The sequence below is a fragment of the Lynx canadensis genome, chromosome X, assembly GCF_007474595.2.
Source record: "Lynx canadensis isolate LIC74 chromosome X, mLynCan4.pri.v2, whole genome shotgun sequence".
NCBI classification, from domain to species: Eukaryota; Metazoa; Chordata; class Mammalia; order Carnivora; family Felidae; genus Lynx; species Lynx canadensis.
Window position 1 is genome coordinate 20,112,329 of NC_044321.2, and position 17,403 is coordinate 20,129,731.

The 17,403-nt window shown below is 41.8% G+C and overlaps 1 protein-coding gene across 4 annotated transcripts in view; it reads left to right on the top strand.

Annotated features, from left to right (window-relative positions):
- Positions 1 to 17,403, top strand: part of PDK3 (pyruvate dehydrogenase kinase 3) — a 67,681-nt gene that overhangs the window by 15,930 nt on the left and 34,348 nt on the right. For 3 of the 4 annotated variants that reach the window (XM_030306186.1, XM_030306184.1, XM_030306183.1), the window contains exons 2-5: positions 6,806 to 6,947; positions 10,960 to 11,031; positions 14,901 to 15,085; positions 16,719 to 16,808. In XM_030306186.1, the coding sequence (XP_030162046.1) occupies positions 6,806 to 6,947; positions 10,960 to 11,031; positions 14,901 to 15,085; positions 16,719 to 16,808 (489 nt within the window). The remainder of the gene's footprint in view (positions 1 to 6,805; positions 6,948 to 10,959; positions 11,032 to 14,900; positions 15,086 to 16,718; positions 16,809 to 17,403) is intronic. The other variant, XM_030306185.1, reaches the window with a different exon arrangement.

Below are 17,403 nucleotides of genomic sequence, written 5' to 3' on the forward strand. Positions count from 1 at the left end.
GAAGGCACTGTGGCCAAGGAGAGTGCTGAGCTGGACGCAGCAGGGCCCAGGAGGGGGCTTCGGCCTCAGTAGCGTACCACAGATAGAGGACGGGAGTGACAGATAGGGCTGGCTGGCTGAAAACCGGAGGATGAACTGGAAGTCTGCGAACAGTAGGGTCATCCTTTACCCCAACCATCAGAACATTAGTAGGTAGGTAATTGTCTGTAGGGAAAGTAGAGGGTACCAGGGGACTCTTCTCTAATGGCATCGAGTGAACTACTTAAGGAGAATTAGGGATCCTGGTGTGCTGTTAGGACCCCACCCAGAAGCCCCGAACAACCAGATATTTGCGGTCCTCAGTTCGTTGGTCTTTGAAGGCTGCTTCACTCTCAAGCATTACTGAACAAGCACAGGTCACCAGATGTCTGAGGGAAGTCCACAGTGAAAAACAAACTAAACTAAATAAATGGCTGCTCAAAAATGACACCAGAAGAAATAAGTTGAGGCAATCAAAGAGTGCTTTTTTTTTTTTTAAGAGTGCTTTAAAATGTAATTTGAGGGGCGCCTGGGTGGCTCAGTCGGTTGAGCGTCCGACTTCGGCTCAGGTCATGATCCCACGGTCCGTGGGTTCGGGCCCCGCATCGGGCTCTGTGCTGACAGCTCAGGGCCTGGAGCCTGTTTTGGATTCTGTGTCTCCCTCTTTCTCTGACCCTCCCCTGTTCATGCTCTCTCTCTGTCTCAAAAATAAATAAATGTTAAAAAAAAATTTTTTTTTTTAAATTTTTTTTTCAACGTTTATTTATTTTTTTGGGGACAGAGAGAGACAGAGCATGAACGGGGGAGGGGCAGAGAGAGAGGGAGACACAGAATCGGAAACAGGCTCCAGGCTCCGAGCCATCAGCCCAGAGCCTGACGCGGGGCTCGAACTCACGGACCGCGAGATCGTGACCTGGCTGAAGTCGGACGCTTAACCGACTGCACCACCCAGGCGCCCCAAAAAAAAATTTTAATAAAATGTAATTTGAGAAATCATCCTCTGCACCTCCTCATGATCATAGAGCAAATCCTATTTTCTAAAGATGGCCACACTGATGCTTTCCTACCGTGTGCCCTCATCATCCCTCTCTCAAGAGGAGGAAGGATCTGTCCCCTTCTCCTGGGATCTGGACAAGCTTTGTGACTAGCTGTTTTGACTTCCGAGCCTGGATCATAAAAGGCCATGCAGCTTCACCTTGTTCACCGAACCCGTGCAAGAATCCAGCTAACCCAAGGCTGCCATGCTGTGAGCAGGCCGATGGAGAGGCCACCAGATAGTGCTCTGGTAGGCAATCCTAGTTGGCAAGTCATCGGCCCAAGGTTCAGACTTATAAATGAGGAGCCTTCGGAACTTCCAGGTCCCCTGTCTAGTCACTGCCTCCTCAGCCCCAGCCTTTGAGTTTTCCAGCTGAGGTCCCAGACAAGCTATCCCTCCTGCATCCTGTCTGAATTCCTAACCCATGGCATTGGTGAGCATAATGAAATAGACATTGAGCTGAAAGAAGATGTTGTTGGGGCATCGAATTTGCTAGGGAATGTAGTGTGTGTGAAATCCCGTCTTTGGCTCTGATGTTTCTGGCTATTAGTAATAATAACCAAAACACAGTCTGACCTAGAATAGAGGCAGCCTTAATTTTGGTAGACGCCCCAGTCTACATATCTTGATGTCTACACTCAGGAATAAGTTTTCCCAGATAAAGGAAATCTGTGAAACTTCTCAGGCAGTGAAGTACTACTTCTGGACACAGAGTAAATATTTTAAAAGTATAAGTGAAGGACACTTTCTTTTGAAGGCCAATCAATCATTGTTTAGCCCTGGAAAGTCCAAAAATTAATTAATTATGGTTCTAAAATTCAGTGTTTTCAAAAGATTGAAATCTTATAAATGTAACTGGAGAAAAACCGGAGCTGTCCCTAAGATATTATTTTCTCAGTTACATTTTCCCCATTTGAGTATGGTTAATGGTAAAAATACATTGCAGACTCATACATGTAATTGACAGTATTTAGAAAAAAACAGCATAACTAGAATGAGCTGATCAATCTGTTGGTTTTTGATGCCTTGCTATAATTTTCCCTGTTACTGCTCTCCTTTTTCACTCCGTGATTCCATTACTACCTCTCCCAAACCACCCCCCCCCCCGCAAGTGGTAAAGCTGAAATATGTGGACAAAGCCCGCTAGTAATGCAGACAGGGGACTCTCCATTTTGGGGGGCATGTGCTCAACCCTCTGCTTCAATTATAAGAGACATTATCAGGTCACTTTATTAACTGAAGAAATATTTTTTCTGCTTCCTGTAAATTAATCAGGAAGAGGATTAAAGATTTACCAGACAGAGGCCACAATGGAAACCAGGTATAAAGAATAAGTCTGAACTCTTGCTCTCAGAAGGCTAGTCAAACGCTCCTTTCTTATCGGTAACCGTCACCGAGAGGGCTCCCTGCACTTGCTCAAAAGTCATTTGTGTTTCTGTGTCTGTTCATCCTGTGTCTTGGTGAATGGAAAGTTATTTGGAACCTCTTTAGACAAAGCAAATCATATGTAGTAATTGTCTCCAACTTCTCAATGAAAGGGCAAAGTTTGAAAAACTGAGAACAGAAGAGAATTGAAAGGTCATCATATGAGCATGAGAAACTAAAGAAATACGCACGAATGTAGTTAAGCTCAGAATCTTCCCTGCCCTTCACCCACTCCCTCATCATCCTTCCAACAGATCCTAGGAAAAAATTTAATTGGTAAAATTGAATAAGGCGAAGCAGATAGAGAAATATGGAATAAAAATGGAAAATCAAAATTAAGGAATGTAGGGAAGCCAAGTAAGTGGGGAAAAAATGAAGCTGAATAACTGGAAAGAATAACTGGAAAATACTGGATATTCCAGAAGACTTAGAAAACTTGAGGCCTTCCGAGAGGACATTCAATTAAAACCAAAAGGATTTTTTTAGGTTTACTTAAAAAAAAAAAAAGATTGTCAGAACCCTTTGACTTAATTTAAACTGAATATCCAATATTAATACATGGGATAAAATACTTTCAACTTACATGAGGAAAACCACAGAAAGGTTAAAAAAATTGGGCCTTTCATATTTATTTTTAGGTTCACTAATTAACTAAAAAAGGCTTACCCCCCTGTATAATTAAGGTACCTGAGTACAAAGAATTAATCTCTAAAGCTAAAGAAGAATGTAGGAGTCAAAACAGATTTTTCAGGTATTGTTTCTTAAAACTACAAACTTCCGAAAGTATTCTCTGTTCTTCCAGTAAATCATTGAGGAGCTACCGTAGATGAGGTACTCCCATTGGTGCCATGGTTGGGGGGGGTGTCTAGAGACAAAACATGGTTGTTTCTATGGTGGTTGACAACAGGCTGATCATCCAAGATGGCTAGAATAAAGGCTTCCTGGTATTTGGTTATCTTAGACCATTCCTAGTTGTTGAATTTTCTAGTTTGTGCAGAGTTGACCAATGTATGCGTCAAGGCCTTTTATTTCAAAATAAATAAAAGTGGTAGGTAGGGACACAACATACTTTAATCCTTCTTAATCCCTTTTTAATTATGTAGAATCACCAAATGAGCGGAGGCAACCGCACTGAACCAGAATGCAGTCGGGCTCTCGGGGGTTTAGCAAGTATCAGATGATTTGGTCTGGCACCCTGTGGCCTCAGGCTTCTCTGCTTTATCATTGCTGGCATCATTAGTGATGGCTATTTAATGAGCCCCCTCTTCTAAATTTTAAGACGTTGTTAATGTTAATGGTTAAGCACTTTTTAACCCTTAACGCAGTTCTGTGAAACAGGTACTGTTCTTATTTTATAGCTGGCTACACTGAGGCTTAGAATTGTAATGTCACCTTCATAGAGCTCCTGAGCCTCGAGTCAGGATTCAAACCCAAGTCTAAGTCTGGCACATGATCTTGGTGTTATTGTTCTGTGGGTCTACAGCCTTTTTTTTTTTTAAGTTTATTTATTTATTTTCAGAGGGACAGAGAGAGAGAGAAAGTGGGGAAGGGGTAGAGAAAGAGAGGAAGAGAGATAGAGAATCCCAAGCAGGCTCCGTACCACCAGTGCAGAACCTGATGCGGGGCTCGAACTCATGAAACGCGGGATCGTGACCTGAGCTGAAGTTAGAGACTTAACCGACTGAGCCACCCAGGTGCCCCAAGTCTGCAGTTTTTTATCTGAATTTTCAAGTCCAAAAACCTCTAAAACTTGAAGTTGTTTTCTCATGCCTTTGGTGGCAAAACATGACCTGAACTTATTTGAGGCCATGGTCTCTGTCCTGCTCTCTGTAAATGTTTGCAGATTTCACTGCAGCTGTATTATGTCTGTATAATAGACCATGTTGCACAATACGTGTACATACTCCTTTTTACCTTCCTAAAATCTGATAACCTTGAAATTCTGAAACCATCTAGCCCTGTGGGTTTCCAGCACAGACAGGGACCTGACCGCCCCTTGCCACCTGCCAGCCTGCCCCCACTTCTCCTGGTCCTTTCCCTTCCCCTGACCCTAGGCTTCCAATTTGCTGCTACTGACGCGGACATGGCAGTTTAAAAATGGAAACTTTTTGTGTCAAGAAACTCAGGTAGTTTTTTTAAATCCCAAGTTCATACTGCCACTCACCATTCTGATTCAACCCCCGTGGGCTTCTTCCTCTTCTCTCCTGTTCCCTCACTTCCTTCTCCTCCAGGGAGTACTTCATCATTTCTTTTGTGCTTAAAAAAAAAAAAAAAAGGTGTCTTTTCTATTTAACCAGGATGCTAAGTATTTCTCCTGGTGTGTGAAAAGTTAGATGTACTTTTTACCTTAGATAATAACAGGTGCTTCATTTTGTGATGCGATTCACTATGATTTAAAAATCAGCATTTTCAGTGCATTTAAAATGATTCATGTCTAAGAATTATATGAAACATTTTAGGAATGATATATATTACCTGAAGCAAAGCAGCCGGAGTCCTTTTAAATCATCTAAAGCCAAATAAGTGTGCATAGAGGAGGTGATGGAAGGTCGTTGCTGGGATACCACGCCCTTCTTCCTTAGTTGGGGGAAAAGTGGAAGACAGAATCATTGATTAGTTAAAGATCTACCCAGGGTCTTCATTCAGGATATTCACTTAGAATAACCGAAGTAAGGGATGAATTGTTTAAGACTAATCTCTTACTCTAACTTTTTTTAAAATGGAGAATGGGGCTCAGGGGTCAGTCGGAGAAAGAAAGGTTCTGCAGATGACTTTCAAAAGTGGATTCTTTATTTCTAGTCTTATTCAGCAGGAAGAGGAAAGGAATAAACCAGAACTTGGCTGCAAGTGTTAGCAAATCAGATTTACTTCTGGATCTCTGATTTGTGGCCTGTATCATGTTTGGAGGAATGGGAAGAGTTGGAGGAGGGTGGAGGAGAAGGGAAAAGGGGCGATGGGCATTGAGGAGGGCACTTGTTGGAATGAGCACTGGGTGTTGTAAGTGATGAATCACCAGAATCTACCTCCAAAACCAAGAGCACGCTGTGTACACTGTACGTTAGCTAACTTGACAATAAATTATATTAAAAAAAAAAGAATAAAGGAAAGAAAAAAAATAAGATTGTTACTTGAGCCTTGCTTGTTTCTCTCGAGCCTGGTCTCAAGGTTGCCCATCTCTGAACATCCTCCCAGCAGTATGGAGCATCAGGAAGGCCTGTGGAATGTGAAGGAGTTGGGATGGACCCATAAGTATCATGGAGAGTAGAAGAAGGACTAATGTTTATGGCTCACCTGCTCTGTGTCAGGCTCCATACACGTTATCACATTTAGTCTTTACAGAAACTGAATTTTCATCCCCATTTTACAGGTTAAGGCAGCTGAGATTTAGAGTGATTAAGAAGCTTACCCAAGGTTTCCTACCCCCAAAATAGAGGAGTTGGGGCTGAAGCACATTTCTGTCCCCAAAGCTCATGTCCTTTCTATCATGAACCCCATCCCCCAACCATCATCCAGGTTTACAGCAGGACCTGGGGAGTGGGGGGCAAAACCTACGTGGAACCACTCTGGTCACAGAGCAGCTGGGGAAGTGGTTCATGTTTCCTCATTCTGCTGGCTGGGTACCTTTTCTCTCTCTCTGCCCTAGTTACGTAAATTTTATGCACCACCAGCTCAGGGCGACCGACAGAAGACTCTCTGACCTCTGTCTTTGTGGTCGACACCGTGTCGTACCCTCTCGGACTTGCCATAGTAGGTCACTCTGCTTCTGAGTACACCTGTGAGCTGGTTCCTCTGGCACGTCCTGAGCCCTGTGTCCCGATCAGAGTAGGTCTGTGGCCACTTCCCAGAGTGACAAAGCTCTGATTCCTGGAGAAACACGTTTGAAGAAAACCTTAGGAATGAGTCAACATGCAGTAGGTGAATATTTGTGGAATGAGTGGATCTGTTGCATTCTGGAAACCCCTGTAAACAGGAGTGGATTTGCATGTTCTCCTGCTTTTGTACTTGGCAGCTTTCCCACAGTGTTTATTTGAAAACAAGTTCAGATTATATCCCAGGTCACTTTTATATCACTGCTGGTAACCCTAGCAATGTATTTGTGTTAAGGAAAAAAAAAAACTGCTTTCAAGGTTGCCTCTTGGAATAAATGTTCTTTTTCTATTCTAATTAAATTTTCTTCAGCTTGCCATTTCAGAGGATAAACATTTAGCTGGAGACCCTAGGATTGTTTAATTTTCTCTTTCTAAGCAGTAACTGTGCCATCACGAGAGCACTGTTATTGCATCTGTTAGATTATAAAATCATGGAACATTTATTATCTCTTAATAGGGAGAGATAATGCGTGTGAGAAGACTTCATATATGTTTCTACGAAAGGAGCTTCCTGTACGACTGGCTAACACGATGAGAGAAGTTAATCTTCTGCCGGATAACTTGCTTAACCGCCCTTCGGTGGGGTTGGTACAGAGTTGGTGAGTAAATAATGTGGCTTTAGATGGGTCTTTCCATGATGCTCTGGACACTTGGCATTGAGACCATTCTCCCTAAAAGTACACGTATGCCAGTGTGGGAATGAGTCATTTGGAATAGCTGAGTTTTCCAAGCAGTTATACGTGTTTGTTCATTTGTTTTTGTGACAGTTTAAAATTGTCTTAATGAAAATACTTCTCACTTGTACTAACCGCTTTCTTGACTTCTCAAATTTTATTTTTCTGGTTATAAGTGTAATTGCCCATCGGAACAAAAATTGGTACAGAAAAATATACAGGAATAACAATGCTGTGACCTCTGGGCACTGGTCTGCCATCCTTTGGGTAAGGGAATGTTGCCACTTTGATCAAGTCTCAGCCTTGCTCCTTTTGTTTTCCTGTTAAAGGAGTTTCTTGGAGGCAGTATTTCTTTTCGAGAAAATGAAGTTGTTTAAAGGGGAACCTTGGATTGTAAAAATATCAGTACCTAATGTGCTTCCTTTGCCTTGTGAAAAATAGAAAAAATCTGAGCAAAGTGTGACATCAAGTTTGATCGGGTACAGCTCTGACGCTTCAGGCATGGTTACTGAATTGGGACAGTCAAATGTGTCACCAAACCAGTCACTAGGTGAGCAGGGTGAGGTTGGCGAGTGGTAGGGTGTAAGAGCAGGTGGTGTATTTTCAGAAAGGCATCTGCGTATGGTCAAGAAACACTTGCATGTCTCCTGTGTATTATAAAAAGCAAGGTAGAAGTCACCAAAAAAGCTGGAAGAGTTAGCGAGGCCAGATAAAAAAGTGTTCTCAAGCCAGTACAGAGGAAGCGCACAGAGGGTGTTGGGGGTGGGGTGGGGGGGTGAAGAGGCTGCTGTGGCTTTGCACTGCCCCTGGGTAGATGGGTGGAGGGGGCAGGGGCAGGGACAGCATTTTAGGGGAAGGGAATGATGGGGACAGATAGAAGGCGAACGGAGCTGTTAATTAGTTGGCATTTAAAGGGTTAATGGCAGCCAGGCTACTGAAGGAGAATGGACATTCAGCCGTGATTCCTCAGTAATATTAATTATAATCTGTTCTTAGGGCTAAGCTTGAATTGTCTGAGAAGCAGTATATTGGGTGGGCACCAGTCTCCGTTCCAGACAAGCAGCGGCTCCTCGCTGTGGCAGGCTTGGGGGCCCTGGGGTCCGGGGCGGGTCAGAGAGCTGGCCACGGTGACTTGGCTCTCAAAGTAGGTTGCTTTCCACCCCAGATGCGTAGCTCATTTCCGGATCGACGAGTGTTTGTTTGCGTGAGACTTCTTGATTGCTTCGAGACCATCATCAGAAAATTTTCTCCAGAAAATGTGAATTCACTATCAGGGTCATTATCCTGGGGATTGTAGGTTGGCTAGATGACCGTCAAGTCCCCTGGGCCTGGTGGCGGAGGCTGACAGTCAAACCTATTGCTTATGTAAAAGTTACTTCACGGGCTTCAAAGTGATTTGCTGGCAAAGTATAGACTCAGATGACCGGGTCAGCTCTTTTTTTGTCTCATATTTGTCTTCCATAGCCATTCCAAACTTATGCATGTCATTTTTAACTTTTTTTTAAATTCAATTTTGAAATAATTCCCAATGTAACAGAAAGGTTTGCAAGACTAGTAGCAAGAATTCCCATATACCTTCGCCCGGATTCACTAATTGTTAACATTTGGCAGCATGTCTTCTGCTCTTCTCATATTCATTCTCTCTCTATGCACGTCACGTATGTATGTATGTGTGTATGTTTATGGTATATCACACATGTGGTACATATATGATACACATTATTTTTTTCCCTAAACCATTTGGGTTAACGGTAGACATCATGTCCCTCTACCCCTAAATGCTTTAGTATATATCTCTTTCAGAACAACTCTTAGAAATCCATAGTATGGTTATCAAATTTGGGAACTTAACATTGACGCGGTAATATTTTCTTTTTTTTAATGTTTATTTTATTTATTTTTTTTTTTAATTTTTTTTTTTTCAACGTTTATTTATTTTTGGGACAGAGAGAGACAGAGCATGAACGGGGGAGGGGCAGAGAGAGAGGGAGACACAGAATCGGAAGCAGGCTCCAGGCTCTGAGCCATCAGCCCAGAGCCCGACGCGGGGCTCGAACTCACGGACCGCGAGATCGTGACCTGGCTGAAGTCGGATGCTTAACCGACTGCGCCACCCAGGCGCCCCTTAATGTTTATTTTTGAGAGAGAGAGAGAGAGAGAGAGACAGACAGACAGACAGACAGAGGATCTGAAGTGGGCTCTGTGCTGACAGCAGAGAGCCTGAAGCAAGGCTTGGACTCATGAACCGTGAGATCATGACCTGAGCCGAAGTCAGATGCTTAACCGACTGAGCCACCCAGGTGCCCCAGTCCAGTGATATTTTCTAATATGGGACAACTTGTTTCCACTGGCCTAACAGTGCTCTTTTTGTTTTAAGTAAACCCCCCCCCCCAATTTAGAAATCTAGTTTAGGATCACACATTGTGCTTAGCTGTTGTTTCCTTTTCCTCTTAATAGTGACTCTTACTTACAACAGGCTGTGAAGCCCACCTCGCTAGAGCGTGTTCTCCTTGTTCTCTTGACTTGGGGGCTGGGCAGCTCCACGTGATCTTTGGCTCCTCTCTGTTCATGACTTGGCTCTTTAGATGAACTACCCCTTTGGAAAGGATGGGTTACCTCCCTAGAATTCTGCGGGCGTGTTAGATAGAGGGCCTTGCTGCGTATGGCTGACTTTGGCCTTTCCGAGAGGTTTGACCTGAAGATTTCAACAGTACCTAACTCATAGCCTGATGTGCCCAGAGGCTTTTAAAAAATATATCTGGAGATGAGCATACTTTTAGTGTCATGCATTGTTACAAAGTTCAAGTGAGGCTGATTAATAAAATATTATTCCTGTTGATGTATTTGTGTGCTCCACAGTCAGTTTTTGTTGTTGGAGTACCTCATCCTCTCTCCAAAGCTGGTTAGTAGGATTAGTGGTAATTAATTGTTCGAAATAATTATATTCAGGGATAATTCTTTCCGGGCATGTTCAGATCCAAAGCAGAGATGGCGCACGTCTGAGTAATTGGCATCTCTGAATCCCCTCCAGATCCAGCAGGTTCTGTCTGGATACAGCTGCTCCAGTAATGTGCCTCTCTCAATCCCATTTTTCTCTGTTCTCCAGATATTTATTTTGGACACATTATTTCCTGTACTGACCCTGATTGAGATATGTAGCTATTTTTAATCCAGAAGCTGTTTCTGAGGACCAGAGAGGCATTCCTTCTCCTCCAATGCAGTATTGATGAGATTGGTTTAACTCTGAGAAGGAACATTTATTTGTAGTTTCCAAGTTCGTAGCGTGTGCTTTAGTGTCACATAGTGTTTCTTAACAGTAGATATGTACTTTTTGGCTAATCAAACTGTAGATTTGGTGTACCAGTTAGAATATGTTTGTGAATAGCAGAAAACCCAACGAAACAATAAATTGGCTCCTGTAGCCAGAAGGATGAGCTTTTGGTGTTGGTTCAATTCAGAGATTCATGAGGTTATCTAGGCCCTGCTTTCCACGGCATTAGCTTTATTTTCAGGCTGGGTTTCCTCCTGGTGACAGAATAGCTACAACATCTCCAGGCTCCACACCCACATGGCACACTGTACAAAAAGCAGAGCGAGGTAATTTCTTTCCCAAAGTCCTCGACCATGTCTTCTCTTTCACTGGCCTGAATTGGGGCGGTATGACCATTCCTGAGCCAGTCCCTGTGTTCAGGGGAATGCCTATTGGACTAGTTAGTCATTAGTGACGAGAAAAATACCATTACCCAGAGAAAAATCAGGCCACCCAGGAGCTTTGCATGGCATCAGCTTCCCCTGTAGCACCTGGGCTACATGGGGGGGAGGAAGAGATAGGGGAGATACCTGAGTGAAAATTTGGGCTGCTGTTAGGACGTGGGAAAGGAGGAATGGATGGCAATGAACCCAGTAGGCAATTAACACAGTAACTCATCTTTTTTAGGTATATGCAGAGCTTTCTTGAACTCCTAGAATACGAGAATAAGAGCCCTGAGGATCCACAGGTCTTGGATAAGTAAGTATGGTACCAAACTTACCTGAAAGTACAAACTTCTACGTTAAAAAATGTGTTGGTAAATGGAACTCGTGGCATTAAGAACCAAGTAGTTTAATTTGGACAAAAGCCCTAGGTTTGTTAATGGGTAACAACTTGACGTCACATTTTTAAATAATTTGAGTTAAGAATTTAACGTAGCACAAAAGGAATAATGACTTCAACATTGTTTCACGGTCTAGTTCTTACTACTTTTACTCATGGTGAACTGGCGCAGGCCCCTCACTGTAAATATCGCAGTAAATGTTCCACCTAGTGGTGGTTTTAAGAATGCAGTGGCCTCTATATAGACATGAATTTATCTATTCAGTCCTTTACAGATGTTGTTTTTTTTTTTTTTAATTTTCAAGGCGATATAACATTTGAGCTCGGAAAAACTATAATGCTTTTATTTTGGAGCAGCATAAATGAGTGTGCTTTTAATATAATGACCTGAATTCTCTTGTTGCTATTACGCATGAAGACTGCTGAATTCTCAAATTCTCTTGCTGATGGAAAATGTTTCTGTTTTTTCATTTTCATTTAACTGAAAAACACTAACCCCAGCTCTGAGTGTGGTTTTCTTTTTTACCCCCAAGAGAAATTAAGTATCCCCTTCACATCACTTTCCTCCTGTTTCGCGTCCACACGAGCGAATACGCAGGGCAGGCCTGTTGTCCTGAAGAATTTCTACGTAGAAGCCTGGTCCACATAGTTGTGACACCAAACGCCTTATATAGGCGTTCCGGAAAAAGAACCAAGAAACTTTGCGTTATGCAAGCAACGTTAGCTCGAGGCATTGAACCCAGCCCTTTCAATGTACAGCTCAGGGAACTGAAGTCAGAGAAGTGAACTGACTTGCCCCACGTGGTAACATTCGCTAGTAGCAGAACTTGGATCCGTAAGTCATTGTTCCATTTCCTTAGTACATTGTTCTTTACAACGTTCCGTAGTGCCCGAGCCGCCAGTTTGAGCCTTGAGTAGCTAGCTCCAGTTTAGTTGTAAATTAAAATTTAAGGAAGAAGAATCCTGACCTGTTTTATACTTTGCTAGGTGTTTTGTTGATGGATTTGTGACTTGTGGAGGGGAGGCATTGGATTAGAGCTCCAGATGCAGTGTTTTCATTGCTAGAAGCCATTGCTGCCATTTAAGGTATTCAAATTAAATGAATTGCATCTAGGAGCTTCATTTTCTCAGAAGTCATTAGCTAGTAACAGTTTGTCTTGATGCCATTAGGATGACTTCTCTAGCTTCAAATTGTAGGGTATAGATTGGTGGAAGTATATAATATTGCAGCTGTATGTTTCCCGGAATCCTGTCTCAATTTCTGGAACAGGTTATCGGTCAGATGCAACTTACAGACATGAGCCCGCTTTGGAAACTGCCAAGTGCTGGGTCCAGTGTGTGTGAGATCATAATGATAATCAGTCTCCCTTAGTGAGTTTTGATGGCCTGCCCTGGTTCACACAGCTAGTTAAGATAGTTGGGTTTTCAGAAGCCCGCTGCTCCTGGCGAAGGAAGGAAAGGAAGGTGAGCGAGTGGCTTTACTCATGGTGGTAGCCTTTTCCAGTCTGGGAGAGGTTATACAGGAGTCCCGGGCAGGGAGATCATTTAAGTAAAGTGAAAGCGGCTTAGAGCACAAGGTTACTTCCCATGATGATAAAGTTAAGAAGAGCCCAGGAAGACTGGGGAAGCTTCTGAGAATTGAGCCCTTGAGGCAAGTCTCCTTCCTTCCAGTCAGGTGAGGTGTTTCTCTACTATAATGAAATCTTAAGCATTAGTGATATTTAATTTCTAAATAGGTTGGAAAGAACGTTACGTAGAGGACAAACTGTCCGTTTTGAAATGTCTTCTGGATAATTATGACCTTTCAGTTTCATGGTTGATTTATTCATCTTTGATGTCTTTGTATGTATGTATTGGTTACAGAAGTATTTCATCACTGAGAAACATGAGACTATTCAGATAAGTAAAAAGAAAGTCACTCCAAATTTCCATTATCAGGAGACCACCACTGTTAACATTTTCCTTCCATACTTTTTCCCAGGCATCCATATTTTTATATGTGCACAATGTTTTACAAAAATAACTGTGGGCATTATAGATCTCTATACCATTATTAATGGTTTCAAAATGATCCATCTGCAGGTAAGTCATGTGATTTGACCTCCTGTCAATTGAGTTTTAGAATGGTTTGTATTTTTCTTGCTACTCTAAACAGGGCTCTAAAAAATAGCTCTTAAATACAGCTGTTGGCCTTGTCCTGTTACTTTCCTGGGATCAGTTCCTGCGAGTGGAATGACTCTCTTTGGTCTTCTGATATATGCTGTTAAATTGCCCCTAGAAATGCATCAGTTATGCTTCCTTGCTCTAGATGACACTGGTTATTGGGGCGCCCGGGTGGCTCAGTCGGTTGAGCATCCGACTTCGTCTCAGGTCATGATCTCGCGGTCTGTGAGTTTGAGCCCCACGTCGGGCTCTGTGCTGACAGCTCCTAGCCTGGAGCCTGCTTCGGATTCTGTGTGTGTGTCTCTCTCTCTGCCCCTCCCCCGCTTATGCTCTGTCTCTCTCTGTCAAAAATAAACAAACATTAGATGACACTGGTTGTTATTCACCAGTTTGATAAGCGGAGGATAGTATTTATTGTGTTGTTTTGCCTTACTGTTACTGTTTTGAAGGAGAAGTTACTGGCATTTGCATTTTCTCTGTGGTAAATTTCCCATTGACACCAGATCCCTTGCCTCATTTTCTGTTGGGGTGCTCATCTTTTCCTTTATTAAGGATAGCAGTAGCTCTTGTAAATGTAGTTTTCCCTGTTTTTTTTTTTTGTTTGTTTGTTTGTTTGTTTTTTTGTTTTTTTGTTTTTTGGCCTTTGTATTGTGTATCCCTATAGAATTGCTGAAACTCTACATAGTACTATCATTTATTTCTTCATGGTTTCTACCTATGGTGTTCATCTTGGACCAGCCTTCCTTACCCCAAGGTATACTATATACTTATTCACCCGATTTTCTTTTATTTTTTCTGTGGTTTCATTCTTTCACATTTAAATCTTTTAACTAAATTTTTGGCTTAAGGCTTGAAATTGGGATGTGACTTAAATTGTTAGCCAGCTGTCCCAACTAATTTGATTGTTTCCCTATCGACTTGGAACACCACTTTATAAATATGCTAAGTTTTTATGTACACAGACTTACTTGCCTTTGCGCCTTTTTCCAAGCTTTTTATTTGGTTCCATTGACTTGTCTTTCTGTTCTTAGTTACCACTCTTAGTACATATTTTCCCCTCTGTATCTTTATAGTAATATACCATAATACTTGTAGGTTTGTTTTAATTGCCTTTGTTCTATCTATATTTTGTCGCTCTGTTTTACTGCTATGAGAAATTCATTTCAAAATTTTACTCTTAAGAAATTTCGCGTTGTTTATTCATGGAAGCTGTTGCTTTGAGACTTTATAATAAATCCTTGGAGATATGGGGAGACTGTCCTCATGTTGTCAGAAGAAATATTAATATGTTCTGCAATTATTCACCAAAAATTTATAGAACCTGTATTATATGTGATTGCTTTTCCAGAAAGTCACTGGGTTACTAAAAAGATCTTTGAGCATTTTTTTTTAACTAGAACCTCTTACTTTTTATGTCTTTGAAAGAATTTCGATAGAAGGTTTCACACAAAAACTTGGGTAATAGTTTAGTTTCTCATGAATAGTTCCTTGTAGCCTATAATGATTATGTCTCTACTTAAAAAAATATCAGCACATAGAAACTCCAGAGACAGAGCGAGGAAGTTCATGCATCAGACCATGAAATATAAAGACTGACCTCTTTTTGTTTCCCTCCTACACAGCTTTCTGCAAGTTCTGATTAAAGTCAGAAATAGACACAATGATGTGGTTCCTACAATGGCACAAGGAGTGATTGAATACAAGGAGAAATTTGGGTTTGATCCGTTCATTAGCAGTAACATCCAGTATTTTCTGGATCGGTTCTATACCAACCGCATCTCTTTCCGCATGCTTATTAACCAGCACAGTAAGTTGTGGTTTTGGTCCACTTTTGAATGGGTACCCAGAGTGATTTCTCCCCAATGTTTTCCTGTTGCTTGATTTAGAATGTACTGATCTGCATTTTTGTATGTAGAAATTTCATTTCTAGTTTAGTTTCTCCCAAGTAAATCCTGTCTGTTAAAAAGCTATTCTTTAGCATTCTTTGTTAAAAGAGACCCTTGAAATTTGATGCTCATATTAGAGACTGGAACTCTGCTCGCCCTTTAAGCCTCTGCCATTACCTTCCTAGTGAAGGCATCGCACTGCTTGGATGTGTCCCTGGGAGGATGCTCCGAGAGGATGTTTTACTCGGGATGTTACGTGGTCTCCTTGTTGGTTTTAAAAACATTGATCCTGGGAATATTAAATTGGCATTAAGAGAGCCTGAGGCAATTGATCTTTAATTTCACAGTGATCACTGAAATCAGATTAAGTGAATTGTGAAACCATAATCTCTTGCAGAGTTTTAGTCCCCTCACCAGGATGATAAGCAGATAAGAAAAAAAAAACTAATTCTTGCCACAAAAAACTTTTGGGCTCGTTTTCAGCCTTGTTTCTTTGCCTGATTTCATAATTGTTACGAAAAAGCACCTCCATGTCTAGGGTCTAAATCACCCTCTTTGCTGAAGCAGAACATAGGCAGAACATCTTTACTAATTTGTTTGGATAAGTGAATGTTAAATAATTAATACATGTGGGTTGGTCCCAAATGAATATCTTTTAAAAATAGGAATGTATAACAATTTATAGGAAATTTAAATGAAAAAACAACCTAATTACTATTGATTTAAACTACTTACATGATTTGTGACCTACTGTGTCTGTGTACGTGTATATGTACATGTTTTTGGGTCATTGATTAAGCAAGGTTGTGCCCCTCTTTCTTCCACTTGATCAGTTGGAACTATAGGTTTTGGCCTAATGCCCTTATTTGTCATTTTGCATAATTTGAAACCTCCCCTGCTTTATTTAAGCATTCGCTTTTGTGGAATCCAAGTTATCCCCAATTTCTGTCCGATTTGAAAATAACTACACCTATAAACATTTGGATTTAGATGACTTTGTCCTTGAGGGCTCCTTTTGGCTTTTATTCAGGAGTAAAATTTCACAGATGTTGTGTGTTGTGAAACTGTTTGAACGTACTTTTAAAAATGAGCAAAAAAAATACTTGAATGGATACTATTCGTGTAGACTGCTCTGGAGAACAATCTCTGTTACGGAGGCACTTGAGGTGCTCACAGCAAAGATACTTTGCAAGCCTGCACCGACAGGGCAGTCTGCGGTTTCTAAATATGTTGTGAATGTTGGAATCACTGTCTGGAGTGGTATGGAGAAGGTGGATAAACTTGGCTAAGGATGAAAATAACTTTTTCCTCCATGTCACATTGGGTCAGGAAGAAAAGGGTTGGACATCTGGCACATGTCACTGCTTTCGGACCCACTCATAGCACCCGGCGGTCCAGTGGAGCCAATCAGCCACCATTATATGTGTTCTGTCGCTTTAAGTCAGTGCGGATGCTAAAATGATTCTTAAAAACAAGACAATCCTTTTACAGCTTGTAAGCCTACAGTTGCCTGCTTTGCTTTTAATCTCTCCCTTCCCTTTTGTGTTTGTTTAGCTCTTCTGTTTGGTGGTGATACTAATCCGGCTCATCCTAAACACATAGGAAGTATCGATCCCACCTGTAATGTGGCTGACGTAGTGAAAGGTAAGGAGACCACTATCGTGTTAGTGATTGGAGTTCAAATGGGATTGTGGTCTCATTGAGGCAACCCTAGCGTTATGCTGCTAAGTTCTTGGCTCATTCATCGGGCTGGGCCCAAGCCACTTGTGCCAAATATGTGACAGTTCAGGAAAAGATGGATAATTAGCACTGTTCAAAATGGGAGTTTCTACCTCATCGACTGGAGTTTTACGTATAGTTTTATCTTAAACACTGAACTGTTGCGTAGCTTAAGTAGCATTCTAAGTTTGGATTGCTACCAGTACCTGAAACTTCCAGGAAATATAAATCCGTGTTATAAAATTCAGCTGAATTCACAGGTTTGTAACATCTCAACATCCTTTTGATGTGCACCCCAGGTTCAGGCATCTGTGTGGCATGTGAGCTTCATGGGTTCACTGGCCATCCACCCAGACACCCTTCTAGTAGCCTCAGGGTAGAATGGAGCCCTGCAGCCATACGTCCTAGGACCCAGGCACTTGTAATTTGAACAGCAGTTTCCTCGTTGTTCATTTAAAATAAATGTTACCTCCACAAAGCCTTACTTGTTTTAAGTGACCCACCTGCCTGGACCTTTTCA